The 23996-nt window shown below is 35.9% G+C and overlaps 1 protein-coding gene across 1 annotated transcript in view; it reads left to right on the forward strand.

Moving 5' to 3' along the window:
• The window catches only part of SEC63 (SEC63 homolog, protein translocation regulator), a 61854-nt gene that overhangs the window by 25177 nt on the left and 12681 nt on the right, over nucleotides 1–23996 (forward strand). Inside the window, exons 5-13 of the mRNA XM_050316348.1 lie at nucleotides 1294–1355; nucleotides 4427–4485; nucleotides 5202–5252; nucleotides 7829–7937; nucleotides 10438–10532; nucleotides 13135–13267; nucleotides 14440–14532; nucleotides 20357–20511; nucleotides 22339–22486. Coding sequence (XP_050172305.1) covers nucleotides 1294–1355; nucleotides 4427–4485; nucleotides 5202–5252; nucleotides 7829–7937; nucleotides 10438–10532; nucleotides 13135–13267; nucleotides 14440–14532; nucleotides 20357–20511; nucleotides 22339–22486 — 905 coding nt within the window. The remainder of the gene's footprint in view (nucleotides 1–1293; nucleotides 1356–4426; nucleotides 4486–5201; nucleotides 5253–7828; nucleotides 7938–10437; nucleotides 10533–13134; nucleotides 13268–14439; nucleotides 14533–20356; nucleotides 20512–22338; nucleotides 22487–23996) is intronic.

The raw sequence follows: 23996 nt of genomic DNA on the forward strand, positions 1-23996 counted from the left end.
ATTGCGTCAGCTTCTTTGTAGCAAGCTGTACTGAGTCACTGTGGTCACTTAGTGGCATGGCACACCGCCCTTGCCCATCCCTCTGAGCCATCTTCCATTGTAGGGATTCATTGGGTCAGTCACACCATCAAGAGCCTAGGAAGTTGGTGATTTCTGCTTTGAAGCCAGGTGTCTGTGTGGCTGACCTTACTGACAGAGAATCCTGTTTGGGGCAAGGTGAGAAGGAGAACCAACACCATGCTCACTTGAGCAGTTTTGAATTCTGCTTAAACGCATCTGTAATCACTATGGAAGTCTCTTCAGTAGCAAATTCTGGTATGGCTTTCTGAACTACCGAAACATTTAAATTATTTGCTTTGCAAGCCAGCACTCAAATGCTTGGTGCTGGAGTTTGATACTTTGAACACTAGTGCAAGGGCTGTGGCAGAGGCATACCTTGAAGTAAATGATGGTGAAGTTCCTTAGCCATGCTGTCTTGAAAGAACATAAAATCTACCCATCAAGTGAATCTGATTGCCAGCAAATGTGAGACTCAGAAATGATCAGCAGATGCCTGGTTCGTTCACTGGGTTTCTTCTATGAGACAAAGTCTTCCATATAGCGGATGCCTGGTATTTTGTTTTCTAAAACAATATTCTTCCTTCTAATAGGGATTCTGCTGAGGTGGCATACTATTGCCAAGAAACTGGCATTACAGAACAGGCACTGAAACTGGAAGATTTAGAATGTGGTATCTTGTTTAAGAAGAGAGAATTAAATTGTGAAACAGGGGAGTCTCAGGGAAAAAAAAAAAAAGCCAAGAACCAAACACATGCTGTCAAAGGCCAACAGTCTAGAAAACAGTCGTTAAAGGCCCATATATGGACCACTTGTGCTCTATCAATTCATCTTTCATATTCACCTTCCTTCCAAAAACCCTAGAACGTTTTCAACCTCTATTGTCTTTCAAAATTTGCTCTACCATAACCTTGCATCAAAAAGTGCTCTTTGCTGATGGTTATGCAGTCACTGTTGTGAAAGGGAGATGTGATTATTCTGTTTCCTGCACATGCATTTTCTCTGTCTGATTTCTTTTCCTGTCAGAGTGCTAAAAGAATTTGCCTGTGTGTTATGAAGGAGTCCAGCAGTATTGTGTCATATTAGATTTCACACAGAAAATAGTAAAACCTGTTTAGCTTGCCCAGCCATCTTAAAAGGGTAATACGAATACCACATTTTAAAATTTCTGTATGTTGATGATTTAGGGGAGTATCTTTACTTCTGTATTAACTTTGTATCTCTTCTTGTAACTAGCTTAACTGATGAAGAATCACGAAAAAATTGGGAAGAATATGGGAATCCAGATGGACCACAAGGTAACAATTATGAATGATAGAGTTTTACAGATTGAGAGCTAATATCTGATCAGTTGATTAGTGCCCAGTTCTTTATATGTTTATATATAATAACTTTCTCCAGTGTTTTGAAGCAATGCATCTGATCAATTCTTTGCTTGTCAAACTGGCTCTGGGGTGATGGTGGCGGCATGGAAAAGCAGGAAAGATTTTGATTTTATATTTCTCAAACTTGTTATTATGTTAAAAAGAGAAGGGTTATTTTTTGACTACTCAGCTGCAGGAGGTATCTAGAGAGACTTACCAGTAATAATTAAAGTATAAGAAAAAATAGAATAATACTTACCAGGAACTTGTCAATTTTAAACCTTTCTTGGTATTTATGATCAAATATTGTAGATGTATATTGAAAAATAAACAACTAGTAATAATGCAACAAACACACTTTGAAGGGATGTACATGAGGATGTGTATGTACTGAAATAAATATTGTACACACATCTGCCTTCCATTTGCTGAAAGCGGTACTATTTGAATGTAGCCCTATACCTCCTTCATCCTGAGGAGTTGAAGTGATTATCCCATTGTAGATTGTTCCTGGGCAGGTAGCTACATGAAAATAATCATGATGATGGTGTGTCAAAGTTGCACGGTAGGTGATCCAAATTAAAACAATTGAAGCTGAAAGTTAGTAGTTTTTTTCCTTGTTTGCGGTTGTGTGAGTTGCTTATAAAACATTTTTTTGACTGTTGTTGAAGTGGCTATTACAAGCAAAATTGAAACCTGCCATTTGTTAGGGCAGGCTTCCATAGATCTGTGCTGTTGATGCCCTGTATTTTGGGGGACTAAGTATATACTACATAGATATGTGGAATGAGATACAGCCAGCTTGGAAGTAGTAAATGGGATTTGTAACTTAACTGTGAAGTTACAGTGAAATGAGGGAACTCTGTGTTGGAAATTCTTCTTCTGAATTGTATCTATCCAACATGGGAAATTAATTTTTAAAGGAAAAAAAAATAACCCCAGCTCTTGAACCAGTGTTTCAAAGAAACAAAAAAGAAATCTTCCCTCTCCCTTCAAAAAACCAGCTCTGCCAACAGTCTGACAAAGGCATTTTTGATCGACTAAGGTGGTGGTTAACTTTCTGTAACCACTGTGTTTTGTAACATAGCAGATTTCTTTCAGCTCCTAGCTTCTTGTGGTTCCCTAGCTGTGCAAGTAGGAGGTCTCTGTCCCTCTTGCTGCAAAATACAAGTAAAATCTTTTGTCAGAAATGCTGTCACAATACTGGCAAAATGGTACCGTAAGTTTTAGACTGGTATACGCACAAATAACATTCCTAGGACCTTTCTTGATGCCAAATTGGTTTTTTTACATCCACAAACTAATAACTTCATGTTGCTAAGGCATAGGATTTCAAGTTCGGCAGTATGTCAGTGTCCTCGAATGGACCTGAGGCTGTGACTTAAAAGAAAACTCAGCCAAAAGTTGAGAATTTAAAGGCATGAATATCATTATGGGTTTGGCTCAGTGATTGTTTTCATAAATTTAATGGACTTTGGATTCCCAGAGGGCAAAATGAAATGATTCTTTGATAGGGCAGCAGTTCATACTGTGAGTGTGAAGCCTCTGCCTTTTCTGAAAACTCTGCTTCAGACTACAGTGGAATTAGAGTTCTCTGCCTTGTTTCTAGACCTCTCATTACTGCTTTGTCTGAAGGGTGGGAGAAGTCTCTTAAATTTTCTCTCTCCCTTCTCAATTTGTAACCTTCATTTCAATGTTCCAAATTGAGATGTGAGGAGCTTTCTAATTCAATGAAATTTGTCTTCATTTCTACATCTGTAACGTAAAAATCTGTATCCAAGCTCTGTACTCTAGTTTTCTAGTTCTGTATAGTCAAAGAATGGATGCTGTCCCTTATAGAGATATTTTCTGGGATGAGATGAAGCACATCCTGGTGTTAGACACATCTAACCAAGTTAGATTTGGTACATCCCCCCCTCTGTGCCTTGCGCAGAGGAACAGTGAGAAATATTCCTCTCTATCCAACTGTAACTTAATGTGGTAAATTCACTGGGTGTTATTCTGTTGAACTCCTATGCTTGAGGTATGGTTAAGTATGTCAGATGTTTAATTTGAGTCTCAACAAATTATAGTTTTCAACTTAATTATAGAATATTAGGCTTGTACATAACAACTGTTTGTCTGACTTGATGGCTATCACGATCTGCTGGAGATAGTATCAGAATAGTAACTAAGTACATAGGGATCCTAGTCTGTCCTTATTAAAGACATTACTCCTCATTGATACCTGCTAGTACTGAGGAAAGCATGTTGTTTTCCTTTCAAGCAGGTTCTAGAAATCTGTAGTCTTTTTTTTTTTTTTTTCCTTCCACCCCTTAATTTCATAGAACATTTAAGTATTGGGATAGATAGTGTTTGCAAAATTTAATTTATTACCACTAAAGTGTCTGAAGACAAGCTATTTTATGCTATTCTGCATTCAGATCTGTATGCTGCAGATGTTACTGTTGGAGAATCAAGTCTTCCCTTTTGTGCAGCCTGACTCCTTTTGAACTGAAAAATGTTCCTTTCTCTTTCTTATCAATCGAACAGAAATTTGAAGTGACAGAGGGTTTTGTGTTTACAATTTACATCTTAGAACACTTTCCCAGAGGTACAAACTAATAAAACTTCCTATAGAAGTGATTTACTCAGACCATTTTCATGTGTTTACTGAACTATATGTATCCAAACTGCTGAAAACTCTGCAATGCAAAACTCATCTTTCAATCTGTTAAATCTTTTTTTTTAAATAGGTAAGATTTATTAATATATATTTCACTACAATATGTTAAACTAAAATATTTGATATTTCAGGTGTTGTATTTAAGTCTTGTTACTTATTGCATACTTGAGTGTATTTCTAATAAGTTTCTTGATTTTACTATACTTGTTAAAATTTTGCTTATTGAAGTGGTAAACATGAATTTTTGTTGTGGGTTTGTTGTTTTGTTTGTTAGGCATAATGTGACTTTAAAACTGTTCCTTAATATTTTATGGTGAATTTCTTTTCTTTCATCCTGCAGCTACAAGCTTTGGTATAGCTTTGCCAGCTTGGATTGTGGATCAGAAAAATTCAATTTTGGTGAGTCAGCTTACTTAGCTTAAGATTTTAAGGTGAACTTTCAAGTGTTCACCTTAAAACGTTTGTGCCTAATACTGTGCATTTTTAGTCAAAACACGTAGTTAATAATGCTTTGGTCCAAATGCTTATCTTTGAAGCAAATGTCAGGAGTCATAAATATTAGAGTAGCTTAAATCTAATGTTTGAGAGTATTAATATACTTGGAAGGATCTCATTCCAATGATAATGGGGCTCTACTATGGTCATCCCTGTTACAAAGCGTGTGTTTGGTGTTTCAAGAAAACACATATGGAACTGTTTCCTGGGTTTCTGGAGTTGCATTTGGTTTGTTAGTGATGCTATGATCACACAGTGACTAAATGTTGTTATCTGTTGCGTTTGTTGCTCTAAGGTATTCGGCTTAACCACTTGACTTCTTTTTAATCATTCTAATCCACTGCATCACAGTTTAGCTGCCAACTTTTTAATTATTAAAGAAACTGTCCTGAGACAATGCATGAATCATTTAAAAGATTACTCACACTAAACTGATACTCCTTATTTAAACCCTACCCATCTAATTATATTACTTGTAAGTTGTTCTTCAGAAATGGTGACAGGTATTATGCAATAAATTTGCTTTAATTTGTAGTAGGCTTGTGGTAATAATACTTGACTGTATTTAGAATAAAGTTTTAAAAGTATCTAATGCAGTGTATTTCATGTTTTTTCTCTAGGTTTTGTTTGTATATGGATTAGCATTTATGGTTATTCTTCCAGTTGTTGTGGTAAGTATTATCTAATTAATATTCTACCCTTTAAGCTTTAAGTTACCCTTTTAAACAAAACTGTCTTGGATACAGAGTTGCTCATTCTCGCCTCTCATGGAGGAGAGTGTAAGTGAGCTTTTTTTTTTTAATGCATATGGGTTTTTTTTTATTGTGAAAGAAGTGTAGCTACTGCAGAGTTTCCAGAGAAATGCAGTGCTGTGATAGAGAGGGAGCTGCAGGGAAAATTTTAGATATCACAGAAGTTACTTAGTTATCTGTATTGTACCTTCTTTCATTCATCTGAAGAAAATTATTATGAGGGGATGAGCTCAAGAGGATATTCAGTGGTGTCACAGTAGAGCCAAGACTGAGATGTCTGAAGCTGGTGGTGCTAGAATAATTATTGCACATGGAACAGGTTGTTGATTTGGTTTCTCCTGGCTGGCTTTGTTTTCATAACTTCAGTTTTTATTGATCTTCTGTACACCATGAGAAGTCTGCCCTTGAGATTTCTTTGTGTGAGGAATCAATTGCTAGATGAGTGTTATTTCAGGGATTGGGTTTGCCCTAGAGTGCTACTTTTGAACAATGTCCCCTTATCCAGTGATTGTGCATTTGGGGTATGGCATGAAGAAAGACTCAGAAAATTGACACCCAAACCCCTTCATGTTCTTGGGAAGAAGATTTTCATTTGAGAAGGTGTCCTGAGGTCTTGGCAGCTGCATGCATCCATGTGTGCAGAAATTCAGCCAGACATTATCCCTTCCCTTTGAGAGTCTTTCTGTGTAATTGAAGATTTAGTGTAGAAACTTGAATGTGGTGATTTCAGCAAGTTGTTGAATAAGACGTCTAAAATCCAGGGTGCGACGTCTACATGTTTTTCATGTCTCTCCTTTTAGTTTTCTCCTTTTTGGTGTCTGTTGATGCTTTTTTGCATACTATACTTTTAGTTATTTATTCCAGGTTTATCGTAGCTCAAGTGAAAGTAAACATCCTTTGTGTTGTACGAAGAAATGTTCTGAGCACAGAAAAAATAATCTGCCTCTTCTTGCCCCATACCAGATGTAGGCTTCTACATTCACACTTGTCACTGTAAATTTCTTTTATGGTCAGTGAAGAGGAATAGTCATTTTTATGGAGCAGGTTATTTTATCATTTCATTCTAAAGTAGACATACAAGATGATTCATGCCTGCAATGGGCCTCTTTCTCTTTTATGAATCAATAAAGAAGTCGAGGTTGACAACAATGTAGTCATTCTATAGTTGATAGACAACTAAAATAAAGTAAGGTTACTTGGACCCTTTGAATTCAGATCAACAAAAAGGAAAATACTGATAGTATTTCTATCTGTGGTTCTTTCCAGATCTCCACTGACCTAAATAATATTCTGAGTATGAGGCAAGAGACATGAGCTACATCAGAAGCAGTTAGGGCAGCCTCTTTCATGGAGATTTAGACTGACTGTAGCTCTTTTTTTCTTCCAATACCTGTACTTAGACAAAAATTTGACATCTGTGGGATTGTAATCTACATTTTTCTGCAGAAAAACTTTTTATGAAGTTGTGTACTGTTTTGTGTCAGGGTTCATCTATTCATGGAAGAATCAAACTTAATTTATTAAGAAGTTTGTGGGGAGACAGTCCTATAGCATTTCCTAAGTAATTAAGTAGATTGCAAGGTTCTTGCTATAGTTACCTATTAAATTAATAGTTAGTAAGCATCACTTACTATTTTACTGCTTGTTACTCTTCACTAGTGGTAAACTTATCAACAAATTGAGAAGTATGTTCAAGGGTTTTCCTCATGTTAAGTAAGCTTTGGTTGCAAGGGGGAGTTTAATAAAGAGACTGCAGTTTATAACCCATCACACCATTTTTCTGAAAATATATTATATAGTACAATCACTGTAGAGGGAGTTCAATAATTTCAGGCAGTGGTGTAATGCTATTTATTCAATTATTGGAGTGTTGCTGAAGGTTTGAAAAACTTTGTCTGTCTGTCTGAAGGCATATGGCTTAATTCTGAAAATCTACAGCAAGAGCATTGTGCTGCCTCCAGATTCCTCTTCTCAGAAGTGTTTTCTGCTTAGGTTATTTAATTTTTTTTGGGCAATTTTTCTCATGGTGAAATAAATCTCATATTTGTTCTTGGTTTGGCCTCGGTCTGACTAAAGTGAGTTTGATTTGAATGCTGTGTTGCACTCTAAGGAGTTACCATGTATATAGAGAGTGGTAGATCTGTGGATTTACTGTTTAGTGAGTTCACTAAAACAACATCAGAAATAAACAAAGCTGTGTATATGTGTGCAGGTGTATATCCTTGGGGGAATTCCCTAGGCTAGAGGTCATCCAAAAGCATATAGCATCAGATTCTCTCAGATGAATTTATCACTGTGCTTTTAAAATTTACATCAGCAAATACTTTTTTTTTCATTTCTTGCTCCTGTCAGAAAATCAGTTGGCCTTAACGTTGGTAAAATCAATTGGGCTGAGTTACCTGGTTGTCAACAGACATGAGGTCAGCCATCCAGTTTTGTTGTGTTTTGATGCTTCCTTATATCTGACACCAGCTTGTTCCTGTTGAATGTTTCAGGGCTCCTGGTGGTACCGATCAATACGATATAGTGGAGATCAGATTCTCATTCGGACAACCCAAATATATACATATTTTGTCTATAAAACACGGAACATGGACATGAAACGTAAGTAAAAGCATCTTGCAATGCCGATGTGTTCATCTGGAAATGTCAGTCTGCTGATGTTTAAACACTCCTACTTTATAAGCCTTTGTTAGGTCAAAATAATGGTTCTGGTTCTTCTAGAGTGTTTTTAAAACTTCATTTTGTTGCAGGTGAAGAGTAATCTAAGAAGACTTAAGTATTTGGGAGAGGGAGTTGTATAGATCTATATTTATGTCCATCTATACATTAAAAAAAGAAAGAAAAAAGGATATTGCATGTTGGGAAAAATATGCTGACCTGCCTGTAGCCCTTAGTTTACTACGTGGCCATTAGAAGCCAACCTCTATCTGTGTGTTTTTTCTGTTAGTGTAACAAAATAGGCTTCAGGAATTTTCTAGGGGCTGTCATAAAAAATTTATATTCATAAAGAATGAAATAGCATTTCTGGTTCTCTAATATTACTTGTTGTATTAGAGCTAAATTTCTGTTTAAAAATTTTGCTATCAATTTCATGTTGAGTTATGACTTGTTTGTACTTTTCAATATACTTATTTTTCTTCTCACTTTTAAAGGAATTAAAAAACCCTTTTTCTGGGGAAATCTGTAGATGCATTACGTTGGTGCAGAATTTTACCTTTCCATTTGGGGGCTGGCATGGCCCTGAGGAATCAGCATAGTACTAGATAGTTCTGGATTGGATTTAACTAGATTGCTTGCTCAGAGCAATTGAAAAGCAGAGTAGAAGAGTCCCTAAAACCTTCTAAAAAGGTTCATTGAAGTATTTTCTTACTCCTCTAAATTGCATTGTTGTTCAGCTTTAGATTTGCTGGATGAGTGCTGAAATCTGCTCTTGATACATTCTTTTCCTACTGAGCAGAAGTGCTTCACAGACAGTCCAAGAGGTGTAGGAGATAAGAGTACGGAAATATGTTAGCCTTCTACTCACAGCACACATGGATTTATCTGTGGGATTAGTTCAGACCAGTTTATATTCTTCATAAACCTTATTCTTTATAATCTTATGCTTTTTCCTCTCTCCAGCTAGGTGAGAAAGGAGGAATTGGGAGAATAGGTGAGACATTAGAAGCTTAGGGAGATCACTTCAGACTTGGTCTCTCCTTTCTCCAAACTTGTTGTCAACAGTAGATTATTTCATGTTAAACCTTGCTCAGAACCATAGGTTTGAGGCTTGCCTTGTCTCTCCTACAGATTTAGTTAATAGGCTAACCCTAGGTTTAAGTGGCCTTATTTAAGGACTTAACACTTTCAGGTAGTCCTGGGATCAGGGCCAGGTCAGTTTTTTTTGTACTGAGGTGCATTGTGCAATCTGCATGAAAAATGAGGTTCAGCTGAGGTGGCTTAGACAAACCACACAGTGATCAGGTAAAGCTTCTGCTTGGTTGTGAATTCCACGGTGGTGTGGTATCAGTGCAAAAACTCAGGGCTTAAACCTGGGCAAATGTAATCAAACTGGGCTAGAAAAATGGTGGGATAGAACTTCATGACTTGCCTTCTTTAAGGTATTTTTTCAGGCTTCAGGCAAACTCTTTAAAATTTCCTTTCCTGAGGATCCACAGTTGTTGATCTTAAATAATGGGAAGATATTTATAGTTGTCTGAAACTCTTCAATATGCTTTGCTCAGGAAGTGAATAGATAATAGAAGGCGGAAATGAAAATTGATGCTCAGGGAACTTGACTCATTTTTAGTAGCTGGAATTCACTGGGCACTGCAAGTAGGCAAAAATAACTCTGATTGCTCAGAAGAAAACTTGCTCAAAATTTAAGAAAGAAGCTTGAGTAACTATTGCTGAAAATGTTATTTTAACTGTAGCAAATGATTCCCTGAGCTTTCTCTGCTTGTTTATGGGTGAGGGGTCTTAGATGTTTATGAGCAGAAAGCTTATGATGGGACTACAATACCTGGTTGTGTAGGGCCTTTGTCCTAATTACACAACAGATTGTTTTGTGTGAATTTTCCTAATCACATTAGCAAAAGAGCAGTCCATCATCTCTGTGCAATTTTTTGCAGGGATATTTATTGAACTGCTTTTCTAATAATTAAAAGAATTTTTTGGGGTGAATTTTCAATGCTGACTGAACAGAAAATTGAGTTGAAATGTTATCCTTTCTGCCTCCGCCTTCAGTACACATCATCATACTGCTGCAGGCATATGGATTGCTGAGAGCATGCAATAGTAGTCAAACTGCTTTGCAGTGATGTTTGCTAGTCCTAAAGAAGCCTAATTTTGTTTTTGTGAAGACATTTAGTGTCAAATGCTGGACCTGATGCTATGCAAAATGGAGGATTGAGCGATCTCCTTTGTCTCGTGCCAGGCATTGATTCTTTCTTCCACTTTGCCACGTGGCAGTAGTGACGATTCACTAAGCAGAGAACATGGGTATTCATGGTTGTTGGAGGAAGAGTGGGAGTAAGTTTTATGGCTGAAGGTTCTGAAGAATCAGTCAATGGCTTAGGATGTCGTTGACATTTTCTTTGTCTGACTCCAAGTATCTTTGCAGGGCTTATCATGGTTTTAGCAGGGGCATCTGAATTTGATCCTCAGTACAATAAAGATGCGACGAGCAGACCAGCAGACAACATCTGGATACCACAGGTCAGTTATAACGAGATGTTCAATAAATAACTGACCCCTTCAAAGGAAGAGGGAGATGGTGCTTCTAGGTGACCAGCTGACAGAATTCAAGTTCTCAAAGCATTTATTTTGTTGAGATACAACTGTATCCCTTTACTTATGGGAATTAGAAGCTAGACTTGATTTAAACTTTTTTAAAAGAAAAGATAACATTAATTGGTACTAATGCTTATTTTAAATGGAATCAGTTTAGTATATAGACTGCTGGGTTCAGCTTTCGGGGAGGGGTATACTAAATAAAAAATTAGTGTCAGTCCTTATAAATTTTGAGTATTGATGTAAGGAAGTGATCACCATTTGGTAAAGTTCTTTTAAATCATTACCACAGATCTAGTTGAGTGTGTTAATACTGAAATAAAGTTATTATCCAATGTCTGAATTAATAATGTCTTGAAATATTATAAAGATTCCTCCATGAATGTCTGTTCCCCTCTGGTTTCCTTTTATATTCATTTCCACTCGGTGTTTCCAACAGAGATGCCATAATGCATACTGTGGCAAATAATTATTACTGGCAGAGTTTTGGAAGTCTTATTTATCAGGAACTAACACTTGGCTTTTAAGACATTTAAAGGACAGTATACAAAATGCTCCAGTGAAAATGTTTTGAATTGGCAAAATGAGGGAGGTAATCTCACAGTTTTAACCTTTTATACACACAATTGAATTTTCATATTGTAAATGTATTTTCATGACCTAAACCTAAAGCAAATAGACTGAGATACCTCTTTACTTAGTTGTCTTTTTCTCTTTTACAAATTATTTACTCTGCTGTGGACTTGAAGAGTAGGAAATGGAATTGTGGTAAGGTGAGGTTTTTCAGCAGTTGTAGCAAAGGGTTGGAAAAGATCACCTTGATCTTCGGTCCTTTCCCCATGCTGTTGCAAGCATTGGCATTTTGCAAGCGCTTTACATTTAATCATTCATTATTTAAAAGGCAGTCAAGTCTCCTGTAACTGTATCCTACTGAGAAGCTGTTCCAGAACTTGCTGTTCTAGTGGTTAGGAGTCTTGTTTGTGACCAATTTAGAGCCTTGGTTTTTATCATCACTATTCTGGAGTCAAAATGATTCTTGCTGTCTATCCTTAATGCATCTGTAGACAGAAGCAATAGCCCATTTGTTATCTTTTTGTCTTTATTTTGCTAAACTGGAAAAGCTGCTGTCTTTTATTCCTCTCTGTTCCAAAAGGCTCTTTATTTCCCTCCTCCTACTACAGGCAATATATTTCTAAATTTTGCATTATTTTTAATTTGCTTAGAATTTTCCACGGTTTTCTATGTTAGGTCTTAGCAGTGCTCTTAGTCAGTGGCACTGAATACTGTTCCTGTATTTCTGCAAGAAATGGCTTTCAGTATACTGTTGTCCACAGCTGTTTCATATGGTGGTTAGTACAGTTAGAGTGGGATCTCAATGTTTTCTGGATTTTCCTTGTCATAGAGTGTCTCTGTTTTCCAGCTACTGTCTTTGAGCTGCAGTTCTTGTTAGTATGCATGTTTATTGCATTTTATACCATTAGATTTTGTTCCCTTTCTAAAGCTCCAGTGATCAGTGTCATCTGGGTTCTTTTTTTTCTGAACATATGGCAGTACAATTCTCTGAAGAATCAATATAGAAGGGTATTGCTAATAATTTTTGTTAGTGTATCCTGCTTTTGGGGCCGTGATCATTGTTCCCATTTTTATTTCACTGTTTTATCCTCAACCAAGTGTTGCTAGTTTTTACAACATTTTCTTATCAAAGTTTTACTACTCTTGGTCTAGTGTTATACCAGGATGTGCTTTTTTCAAGAGCAAGGGAAGAGTGGTCAAAGGTTGGTGTAGCTAAGCTGTTGATACCCAGACTTCTCTTCTTGGCTGGAGATTTTGCAATCTCTGTCTTTCCTCAGGTAGCTTTTTAACCTAAAAAGTGAAACTTCTGGGCCATGTATTGGTGCTACTTTATCTGAGCTCCTGTTACTCAGACCTGTTTGAGCTGTGGCTCTTGGTCTGGTTGGGATCAAGAAAGGTCATCCTGAATAAAGAACACCATACTTTTTTCAAGCTGGTGCAGTTTATAAGCAAGTTAAAATGCTTGATCTTCAGCCTAAGGGATTTCAGGCTTATAAACCTCCTTCCTGTGATAACTGAGAGTGTTCCTGGGGAAGTTTGCTGTGTCTTAGATGGATGAAAGGTCTCAAGGTCGTGCTGTTGCTTGTGTGTATCGAATTTAATGTAAATGCCTTAGAAGTATGGTTGAAGCTAGTAAACCTTGGCAATAAAATGAGATTTAAAAAATATTTGTCTGCCAATACAAATTTCCTTAAAGCTATTCAAGATGAGTTTTTGCTACCCTCCTGTACTCCCCCCTCATTTCCACATTGAAACAATGCATATAAAGACACTTGTTTACTTTGTGGAGCTGGGTTATGAATAAAAAAGGGAAATGTTTACAGAAATTTCCAGGGAAAAGTTACTTAAAGGCTTGCTTTTGAGAACATACCCTTTTTTCCTTGTAAACTGTTCTCCTATATTTGCTTCTCTTTGGCAACAAAATAGCTGTTTATGTTTGACTGTTTAATTTTAGCTAATCAGAGAAATTGGTGGCATAAATTTAAAGAAGAATGAGCCTCCTCTCACCTGCCCTTATAGTCTAAAAGCCAGAGTTCTGTTGTTGACTCATCTTGCCCGGATAAAAGTTCCTGAGGTCCTTGAAGAAGGTAATGGCTTTTCCTCTAATCAGATATTATTGGAAACAGAGCAAGATGTTGCCTCCTACAATGCTTATGATTCTTGTCTATTAAAGAGTTGAATGGATCTCTGCTTAATAGCCTATATGCAGGCTACTTAGTTTTTCAACTTTAATGACTCTTTAGAACATTTACTTAGCATTTACTCATTCTCCTGGCAGTCCTGTAATACTGATATCTTGTTTTTTAGTGCCTTTGGCTGCAAATATAGCTAAGATAAACTTTTTTTTATCTTTGTAATAGGGTAAAAGGTAAAACAAGTGAAGTTTATTTGCTTTTTCAGAGCAAAGAAATCCAAGACAAGCATAATGCTGCTCTCTATAACATTTCCATGCATGTTTATTTTTGGAGGTTTTTAGCCCACTATGTGAAACAAAGAAGACAAGACTAGAACTATCTAACAGTTACTTGTGAGCTTCAGTTTGTGTTTTGGAATTTTTCATACTTGTAAATATTCAAACTGAAATGTTCCTAAATGCAGTTCTTAAGTGTAAACCATGAAAGTCATGGTTTTAGACTGACCAGCAAACTTGAGATGTTCTACATTTTAGTGCAAATTAAAACCAACCAAACAAACAACCCTCCCCCCAGCAAAACAGGGAAGATGCTTTGGTTCAAGTTTTTCTTCTTTCAAAAGAAAAATAATCAGTCTTACATAGTCACAAAAAATGTCTCATCTTCCTTGCCAACGTAGTTACTGTTTGTACTTACAACTTCATAGAACTGTATTCAAAAGTAGTTGCTCCTTCACAAATAATGTTTTTTCCCCAAATGAGTGTTTCACTTAAAATTTAAAATTCTTTTTTCTTAACCTGTGATTACTTTAAAAATTCATGCTATTTTACTATAACTGGTAAATTGTCAGTGCCATTCTGTAGCTTTTCTTAGATGAATCTATTAAGTATTTCTTTATTTGGTGTGGAAGCTGGTATACAAAATTTGTTTCCTCTTAGCACACACTAATTCCTGTTTTGTTGAGAAATGCTACAGATGGATGTCTCAGTGAGAATAAAGTGGTATTTTCAGTAGTACAAGGATAAGTAGAAGTGAAGACCACACCATTAAAATGTCCAGTTCATGTAAACTAATTTTTTCCGCCCTTAAAGTACTACAGCATAATTGCAGCCAGTTTTATCTTGCAGATCAGCAGTTTATCCTTAAAAAGAGTCCTGCACTACTTCAAGAAATGATTAATGTGATCTGCCAACTAATAATAATGGCTCGAAGCCGGGAAGGTAAGAAAAGAAGCCGTATAATTAAACCCAGTAAACATGTTTCTTCATGGCAATACTTCATAAAGTCTTTGGTTCTTGTGGGAAACTTAACCTGTGATATTTAGAAATGTGTAAATGCACTTTTGCTCTCTTTATTGTAATGAGAGAGTTCTCTGTTTTGTTGGTTGAAATGCTGCTGCCGCTGCCAGGCTCTGCTCTGAAATCTTGAGTATGTGAGTTCTGCTTGTAATTTTTTCAATTAAAGTTTCTCCTTCAATGCAATTGAAAACCTTTTCTTAAAGATCTGATACATTTTCAGTAGCAAAGCACTTTGTATAAGACCTTGTGTTCATCCATCTTTCCCTTTGCACTTTTACATTTTTTCTCTCCTTTTGTGAGTACCACTTCTTTTTTAGATAATTTCTTTGCCATTATTTCATTGTTTGTTGCTCATATTTCTCCATTTCAGGATTCTGTACTGTTTAGCCTGCTATGTAGTTGCACTCTGAATTTGTAGGGCAGATGCTTAGCTGTAATTGCCATAGACATCACAATTTAATTGAAATGTAATATTTAAGCTTTTTTTCTTTTCACTGTAAAAAGGCAACTACTCTGAAGAGGGTTATTTGCAGTGTAAGGAAGAAAAGACTTGGATATCATTCCTTTATTCCAACAAAGATAGGCAAGGCATTTTTTTTACCCCAAGCTGGTGACCATTTTATTTACTGTCAAAAAGTATGTATTGGTTGAACTTTACTACACCAAAACTCCTTTAATGAGCATTGATACCCTCCTAACAAGAACAGTTTTGGGAAAGATATTTCCCAGCACTATTGCAAGTGGTGCTGGAAGTTGTGCTTCATAACAAAATGAAGTGTGAGAGGGGACATGAGCAGATAAGGATGTTGTGTTCTGGCTTACATGTCCTATTTTAGAAAGATTAAGTGTATTTCTGTTTCTCTTGAAACCTTATGTTGACTAACCCATGAAATGGCTGGGGAGAAATCTTGAAATCTGGAAGTCTACAGTAGCCGTAGTTTTTCTTGTAGAAGTAATCTTCACCCAACATTAGCTTACATTTATTAACGAGTATCATATTACGAACTCAGCTGTGGATATAATTTTTGTTAATATTTTCCAGACTGGCACTGTGACAAAGTCGCAAAGATATGCTGTGAAACTTTGTTAATCGTTTATTTCATAAGAAGCTAAGTAGTTGTTTTTGAAAGGGTGTGTGTGGTAGTTCTGTGGGGTTTTTTTGAAGTTTTGCTCGCTCAGCTAGGCCAGGTCCACATATTACAGCTAATTACGAAAAGTGCTTGAATACTTCTTTATAAGCCCTCTTATATGCCAAATGTGGGTGTGTCATCTTTTTGTCTGTATTGTAGTTCATAAAAAATACTTGAACCTTTGAGATACTGTAAAATACTTCAAAGCTCTGAAAGATGTCTTCTAGGATGAACTGTGTATGTATCAGTCAACTAGTAAATGCTTGTTTTCTTTTGTGCGAAATGAAATCAAAATAATACAGCCTTCTTTTGTGCAACAGTACTGGAGATCTTGAAAAATTAAAAATACCTGTAGTTCTTCTTGTAAAAGCTGAAATAAGATGCTGAGCATGAATACATGACATACCTTGCAACTTAAATGACCTCGAAGTAGATGTATTCTTCTCTGCTTCTGAATGTACATGGAGATAGCTTTTTAATATGAGAGTAAAATGATCATTTATAGATGCAGTGTTTTTAATAAATTGCTTTGAAGTTCTGGAAAGTTTAGATTTTAGCCTAAATTAAAATAAAAAAAAAAAGAAACGTTTTTTTTGGAAGACAGTAGTGTAAACTAATTTTCCAATTGCATGTGAAATGGAAGTGATGGTTACCTATAAGCAAAATCTGAACAACCTCTGCAGCTTACAATTTCTGGAGATCATGATCTCTTCCAGCCTCAGTGAGTCTGTGAAAGTGGAAGAGAATTTATGACTTTCATTACGTACAGTAGATTTGGGAAAAAAAATAGGAATGTATCATAGGTGTAGTTGAGGACTTGTTTGGTATTTCTTTACAGCTTTTCTCAAAATTATTTCCAAAGTTTGAAAGAGACAGTTATTCAGAAATTTGATCTAAAGCAAAATCACTGCTTTTACTATTTATCACTTAGCAAATGTGACACATTGACCCTATTTTTGATGAGTTTACTTGTGAAGTGAACTTTGCTGCCCTGCTGACTGTTCTTGGGAAACAGCTGGAATTTTGTTGAGTTTGTTTGGGTTTTTTTTTGTTGGGGTGGATTTGGGTTTGTTTCCCTTTGTTGTTGTTGTTGGTTTGTTTGTTTGTTTGTTATTTTTTATGATAAGTGTAAAATTGAAGTTAGATTTTGAAATTTTTGAGAGACTATTTTGTGAAGTTTGTGTATATGCCAGCGTAATTTTAAATAGCTTGAAGCTTAACTGAAGGTGGTTTTGGGTTTAGCTTTAATTTTCACTTAAATCAGTCTTGGCATAGTACATAAAATTATCACATTCTATAACTAGCCATAGTTTTTCAGCAGACCTCATCTGTGAAAATACAAAGATGATGGCATATGTTAATACCATCTAAAGAAAAATTTTGGGGACAAATCTTACTTTGTGAAACCCAAGTTGGTGGTGGGACCAGGAGTCTCCTTTTGTGCTGCATTTGTGTCTTTCAAATATCCTGAATTGTTTTTGTTATTATTAATAAGCTCAAAAATGTCTGTATCCATTTATGCATACTTTGTAATCCAGTCTTTTGAAGAAAAGCACTTGGGATGAATTTTCACAATCTTGGCACTTAGCTTTGCTTTGTGGCATTCATTGCTTGTATCCATTGTTCTGTGGCAATTAACTGATGGCTAATAATCAGCAGGTCTGAATTATTTTCATGGCTCCTTTGAGATCATCTTTAAGTATGTTAAGTAGATAGCTGTCTTGCCAAATGACATAGAATGTGCTCTAGTAACTGTCTGCAGAAGAGTTAGACATCAGTTCACCTGTCCAGTCAAGGCACATTCCTTAATTCAGGTCGAAAGCTGCAGTGTAATGTAGAGGTTGTGGTTTGACCCAGGTGTATACCATTCTTTCACAAGCAACTATAATTTGCAATTAAATTTGTGTTTGACTGCTTTGATGTCATATGTTGGGTTTTAAAGGATGGGTTTACATAAGGAAGAAATTCTTCCCTGTGGGGGTGGTAAGGCACTGGCCCAGAGAAGCTGTGGATGGCCCATCCCTGGAAGTGTTCAAGGCGAGGTTGGATGGGGCCTTGAGCAACCTGCTTTAGTGGAAGGTGTCCCTGCCCAGGGCAGGGGTTGAAACTAGGTCATCTTTAAGGTCAATTTTTGGATGATTTTATAACCTTAGATTAAAGGTCATCTTTTGTTGTGCACATTGACAATCAGGAGATGTCAAAATGTGTACAGCAAAGGCATTAATTTTATGGCAGGGGCATCTGGGAGACGTTAAAGGCTACACTGTTCTCAGGTCCACTCTCAGGGAATACAAAGACCTGTGTTATTTTCAGGAAACCAAAGTAATAATTTTCCAACTTTGTTGAAATATTTTTCTACTGTCATATGGATGATGGGTCAATGCTTTAAGGAAGAGAATATTTTCTACTCTGACTAATGCTCTGTGGTCTCAAAGCTGTAGGTAAATTTCCAGCGAAAGCCAGTTTGTCAGACAATATTTAGGATTCTTTTATTGACTTTTGCAGTGTGTTTTTTTTAATTTAAAAAATCCTCTGACTTTCCTTAGCAGCAGCCAAAAAATTTACAGGGGAGGTGGAAGATAGGTAAGATGGAAAGTAAACGTGGTGTTATTTAGTTGGAAGATTAGTCTTTCTTCTTTTTTTTTTTTTTTTTTTTCCCCTAAAGGTGGAAGTTACATCTTTCTCAGTTACCAATATGTCTAGCCAGGTAGTTCCATTCCTGTGTTATATGTCTCATTGCATATAATCTTCACAGTATTTATTAACATACTAGATTTACAAAAAAATCCTGCCATGTAATTTCATTTGATAGCTGATTACATTTATAGCTTGGTGTAATTAGTGAAGAAATAGGTGATTTGAAAGGGAGAGAGGCAGGTGCAGATTTAGTACCTTTCATATTTCCTCTTTTAAATGTTTTAAAATTAATTTAAACTTGCTTTTTATCAACATACATGGCCGTTGACACTTAAACATTTAGCAGTTGTGGCTTTGGTACCCTTTTGGTCAGGTGCAGGTAATAAATAGCCTGTCTGCCTTCTCACCCAGGTGTCACTAAACCCACTTTTATCTGCATCTCTAATTGCCTTGATAGTGTGCTAAGCTTGATCACACAGCCCTAGCAGCGTGGGCTTATTCCTTCTGACCATTGGTCTAATTAATCTGTTGAAAGATACCTCTGTGCCTCTGTGGTAGTGTCCCAAATATACCAACCAAATATGTCCATACCAAAGTTATGTATTTGTATACATAAATGAGTATATTTCTGTATGTACACACAGACATTTGTATTTATGCTTACATTTGTATGTTTATATGCAGAATATACCTGTAACAGTCAAGGTAATCAAAGTTTAATTGTTTCTCAGAAAAGGTTTTAAAGCAAAGGAGAAAACATATGCCAATTCTTAAATGAAATGACAGGCATCATAACTTACAGGTGCCTTCTGTAATACTTGTTTAAAATGGCCTTCAGTTCTTTCATATGCCACATGTAAGGTCAGAAAAAGATTTAAGTAGCTTAAATTACACTTGGCTCTCTGAAGAGGACCTAACTTATTTTTCTGTTTCATGGTAAAGAACATATAGAGTGACCCAAACATGGCCAGTTCTGGACTTGCAGCAGCTCTTGAGCTGCAGGGGAACTCTGAAATGATTTCCTTGAACAGGGTTAATGAGAGGTTTCATTTATGAATGGATGGTTGTCAAACAAAATTATGTAGCAGTACGTGTCTGCTTTGCTTTTTCATTTTTGTGCAGATATGATGAAGAGTATTAAAAAGACTACTTGTCTTTTTGGTTTTTTTTTTTTTTTGGTTCCTTTTGCTCTGTTTTGGCTAGGACTTTCTCCTTGTTTATCTTATAATGTAAATTATGTGCAATGTAGGTCTTTTTGTACTTGAAAATATTAAAAGAATTATATGTTATTTCTAAAGGGAAGGTCAAATAGGTCTTTGCTCAAACACTCTTTTTAACCTTTGTAAATAAACCTAAAAATCACGCATTTGATATTTTTCTAGCTATTCTTGCTGCCTTCTAACATAATATAATATGCTCTGCTTAGCTTCACTCATACATAAAGTTTTTTCTTTAATGTAATAGGCTGTTATCTTTATGTTCATCTCTCAAGATGAAAATCTTATAAATAATGTATTATGTTGTAAAAGATTAATGTTTAATGACAAACTATATTTAATTATATACTTTCAAAGTAGAGCTAAACATGTTATACAGACACACATATATAAAATAAACAAATATAAGCCACATTTGTTTTGATGCTGCAGTTTTTTTACTTAATTGGTGGAGTTTTTATCTGTAATAATTGCATAGATACAGTGTGCTGTTGTTCCCTGAGACACTGTTAGATGGAAGTCTTTCCCTTTCTTAGTGTTCAGTTGTGACACTCTAAATAGAGGGAAAAAAATGTCTGCTGAGCTGTGTGACTGCAGTGAGAGTAAAAGGAATGCCTGGTTAATGCTGAACATTTTAGATGTCTCTTCTGCTTGGTGGACTGAAAACAAGGTTTTCTGTGGTTTATAATACAAGTATACATTGTAAAAGTGTAAGAAGAAAAAAAAGTTTAAAATTATGTTGTTTGTTTCATTCTCCCCAAGAAAGGGAGTTCCGTGCTCCATCTTTGGGATCTTTGGAAAACTGCATGAAGCTTTCCCAGATGACAGTCCAGGGGCTTCAACAGTTCAAGTCTCCCCTTTTACAGCTGCCTCACATCGAAGAGGACAATCTTAGGCGAGTTTCCAATCATAAAAAGGTATAAAACTACAAATGATAATTGTTAACTTCTTAAAGTGCTTTCTGCTCCTTCTTCTAACTACTTTCCTGTAAGGAAGCAAGGTCATGAATTAGCTAAGAAAATAGAAATAGATTTGTTTCACAGCAATTCAATACGATGCCTCCTAGATCTGTCTACTTTTTGTTTCTTTAAAGTCCATCTCAGTTAGGAGGTGGAAATTAGGATTAGAGATCTGGTAAATGTAAATAAGTGTAAAAGATCAGTCTATTTTGACCTCATAAACAGGAGAAATTGAATTTATTTATTAGCACAATGTACTATTTAGAATTTTTCCAGAATGTGTCTGGAATATCCTACTGGGACTTTTTTTTTTCCAGGGTGGCTGGGGGCGAACAGGGGAAGCTTGTTTGGCTTTATGTAATTCTTAATCACTTTTGATAGAAAACAGATTCAGAAGCTTACACAAAGGAGTTCATAAAAGTAAAAAAAAAAATCAATTGCTGTGGGAAGTATTTCAGGTTTTGTGATCCTTTACATTTGACAGAGGGTGTCTTATAAAGCTCTTGCTGTGCAGTTGTAGTGGGGAAAGTGTTGCTATTTGTAGAATTTGAGGATGAAAAAGAATAGTCTTGTTTGAATACCTGCATGTGTGTCTTCGCTTTGTTCTACTGCCTGTCCTGTATTCAAACCTGCTTGTTGGTTTGGATCCAGTATATCTTCTAGGAATGCCTGATTAGAAACAAGCAGTTGTCTTCTACTAGAAGCTGTTGACTTTTCTGATAGTTTTATTACAGTGGTTAATTTGGATAGATCTTGAAAATATCTTATCTGATGGAAGTTTTGTTTAGCTTTAAATACAGCCTTAGGGGATGTTTAAATGCTTCTGTGTTACTGTGAAGACTAAGAATTCTGAGGTAATCCTTTTTTTTTTTTTTTTTTAATCCCTTTTGAAGATGCTTGTTCATTAAATATTTGAGTAATGTTATCATTTGGGTGAAGTAAAAGAACCATTCTCCTATAGGTATCATTAAACTCTTTTTTAATGCAGCTCTAAACTACAGGGAGTATAAAAAATATGCAATTTTAGATGCATTTTTTGACATGTGCAGTGTAACTAAGTACAAAAATCAAGAATTTGACTATGTTATAATCCCACCTGTCCTTGCCCTGAAAGAGGGAAGAGACCAGTTTATTAGATTTGTTTGTACATTTTCCCATGCTTAGAGCTCTTCAAAAATACAGTGCCCTAGATTGGAGGTATGGTCAGTCTACCTGGATGCATGAAATTGTATTTAATAAAGTACATACATTTATAGTGGTGAGATAATCAAGTGTTCAAATCTGTGTTTATTTTATCCCTTTAACTCTGCTCTTAAAAGGATCAGGTTTAGATTCATTTCCAGTTCAGTTAAAAAAAAAAAAGTAACTTTTATTTGGCTGTTCCTGCTAATACAAATCTCAAAGCACTGAAGTACTCTATCTAAATAAAAAACCCTATTAGTAAGATTTCTTGGCTCAACTTTTTGAAAAACCTGGCTGAAATAGTAGTTTTATAAGAAACTATAAAGTGCCATTTCTAAGGGGTGACACATACTAAGGAACACGTCAATGTTCAAAGCAGTGTTATTTAGTAGGTTTTAATGCAACCTCTTAGGTTTATTGTTTCTCAAAATATATGCTTGCTAGTTTCCTAAAGTGTGGGGTTTTTTATAAGAACAAATCAAGTGGTGTGAATGTATTAGTAACATGGGGACACGAGTGGTGTGTTATCAGGAGTTTATTTGTGGTCTATGTTACGTGTGCTACCACGTGACTTCCTTTCCTTTTTATTTTTTTTCATTTCAGTATAAAATCAAAAGTATTCAGGATTTGGTGAGTTTGAAAGGCTCAGATCGTCGCAATTTACTGCACTTCCTAGAAGATAAGAAATATGAAGAAGTTATGGCTGTCCTTGGCAGCTTTCCATATGTCACTATGGATATAAAACCACAGGGTGAGTGGGAGGTCCTTTTGTTCTGTATATGTCGCTCTTCTGACATTTTGATGGTCTGTTGGCAGTAGGCTTTTAGAGGATCCTGAAACACAACTCACTGTTATTTATGTGGCCTGGAAATTACATACTTTTTTGAGTGGCAGGTTCTTGTACATGAGATTTATAGTCTGAGGAGGTAAAGTACACTGAAACATTTCACAGATTCCCAAACCAGTCATAGTTTCTCCTAAAGGAGCTTATCAGATATTTTGTCTGTTGTTTTAATATTTCATGAGCAATGTGGAATTCTGGTTGAAATACCAGCTTTTATTAGCTATCTTTAAAAGTTCTGCTTATTCCAGAACTTATACTCAGCTTACTCCAGCATGGAGAGACCTTTGTGAGATTTTGATTTGGAGACCCTAAAGACTAAATATTCATGGGTTCCTTTGTGATAATCCTTGTATAATTTTTATATCTGGCAGAATTTGTCTGTGCTATGCTTAGCTACCTTTTGTGTGCACTGTTCCCATGAATGTGTAATGCTCTCCCCCTCTGAAGATACTAGGTATATTGTTAAGCAGTTCCTGTTAGGCAGCCTTGCAGTGGGAGGTGAATTGATTCTGCCTTCTCCTTTCCTTTGTAGATCGGTGCTAGTAAATGTGTGATATTTGAAAGGTTGTTCTAATTCTTGTTTCTAGTTTATGTTGTTACTGTGATAGCATTGATCAAATTCAAAATGTGATATGCTTTGCTTGAGTAGCCTAATTTGTATTTTGGCTTATGCATAGTCCTGTAAGAAGCAAATGTTAATGGAAATATCTGTTAAGAAAGCAAATGTCTCCAATTCTTGGTGTTTCTAAATGTTGTTTATAGGTGTTTTTAAAAACAAATAAACAAAAGACTTTATCTTACTGTAGCTCAGGATTGTATACAGTCCTGTTAATCTACTTAAAATTGAGTCTTGGAGTACTTTCCATATTTTGGCAAACAATCCTTTTTCTCCCTGTAGTCTTCATTTGTCACACAGCTGCACTCAGGTGTGGTATGAAGGATTAAACAATGCATATGTATTTCTGTTTAGCTCAGTATTGTCATTATATAAACATATATTTAAGACTAGTGCATAGTAAAACTGCTTTCTCAGGAAAGGGTTGGGAGGGAATAAACAAAATGTCTGCACTGGGGTATAACTATTCCCTTCCAACCTACGATTCTCCAGTTTATAGGTCAGAAATATAAACTCCTCAATGGCTGTCCTGCAGGGTTTATGTTTGATGTTTTACTTAAACTAATCATTGCTGTTCTTTTATTTTCCTTTGCCTTCTCCTTAAAAAAAGAATTAAATGCATGATTGTTAATGTGGCATTGAAATTGAGTTGTTAATCTTATGAAAGTCAGGAAAATGAAAATTACGATTCCCAGAACAAATATAACGGAGTCCCTTTGGTCATGTGCAGTATTTCATGTTTCTGAAGTTTTATGCTTTAATATATAATGCACAGTATTACAGGGTTACGGTTCCCACAGC

This window comes from Myiozetetes cayanensis, unplaced genomic scaffold (genome assembly GCF_022539395.1).
Source record: "Myiozetetes cayanensis isolate MyiCay16 unplaced genomic scaffold, myiCay2020 scf2-11, whole genome shotgun sequence".
Taxonomy (NCBI): Eukaryota; Metazoa; Chordata; class Aves; order Passeriformes; family Tyrannidae; genus Myiozetetes; species Myiozetetes cayanensis.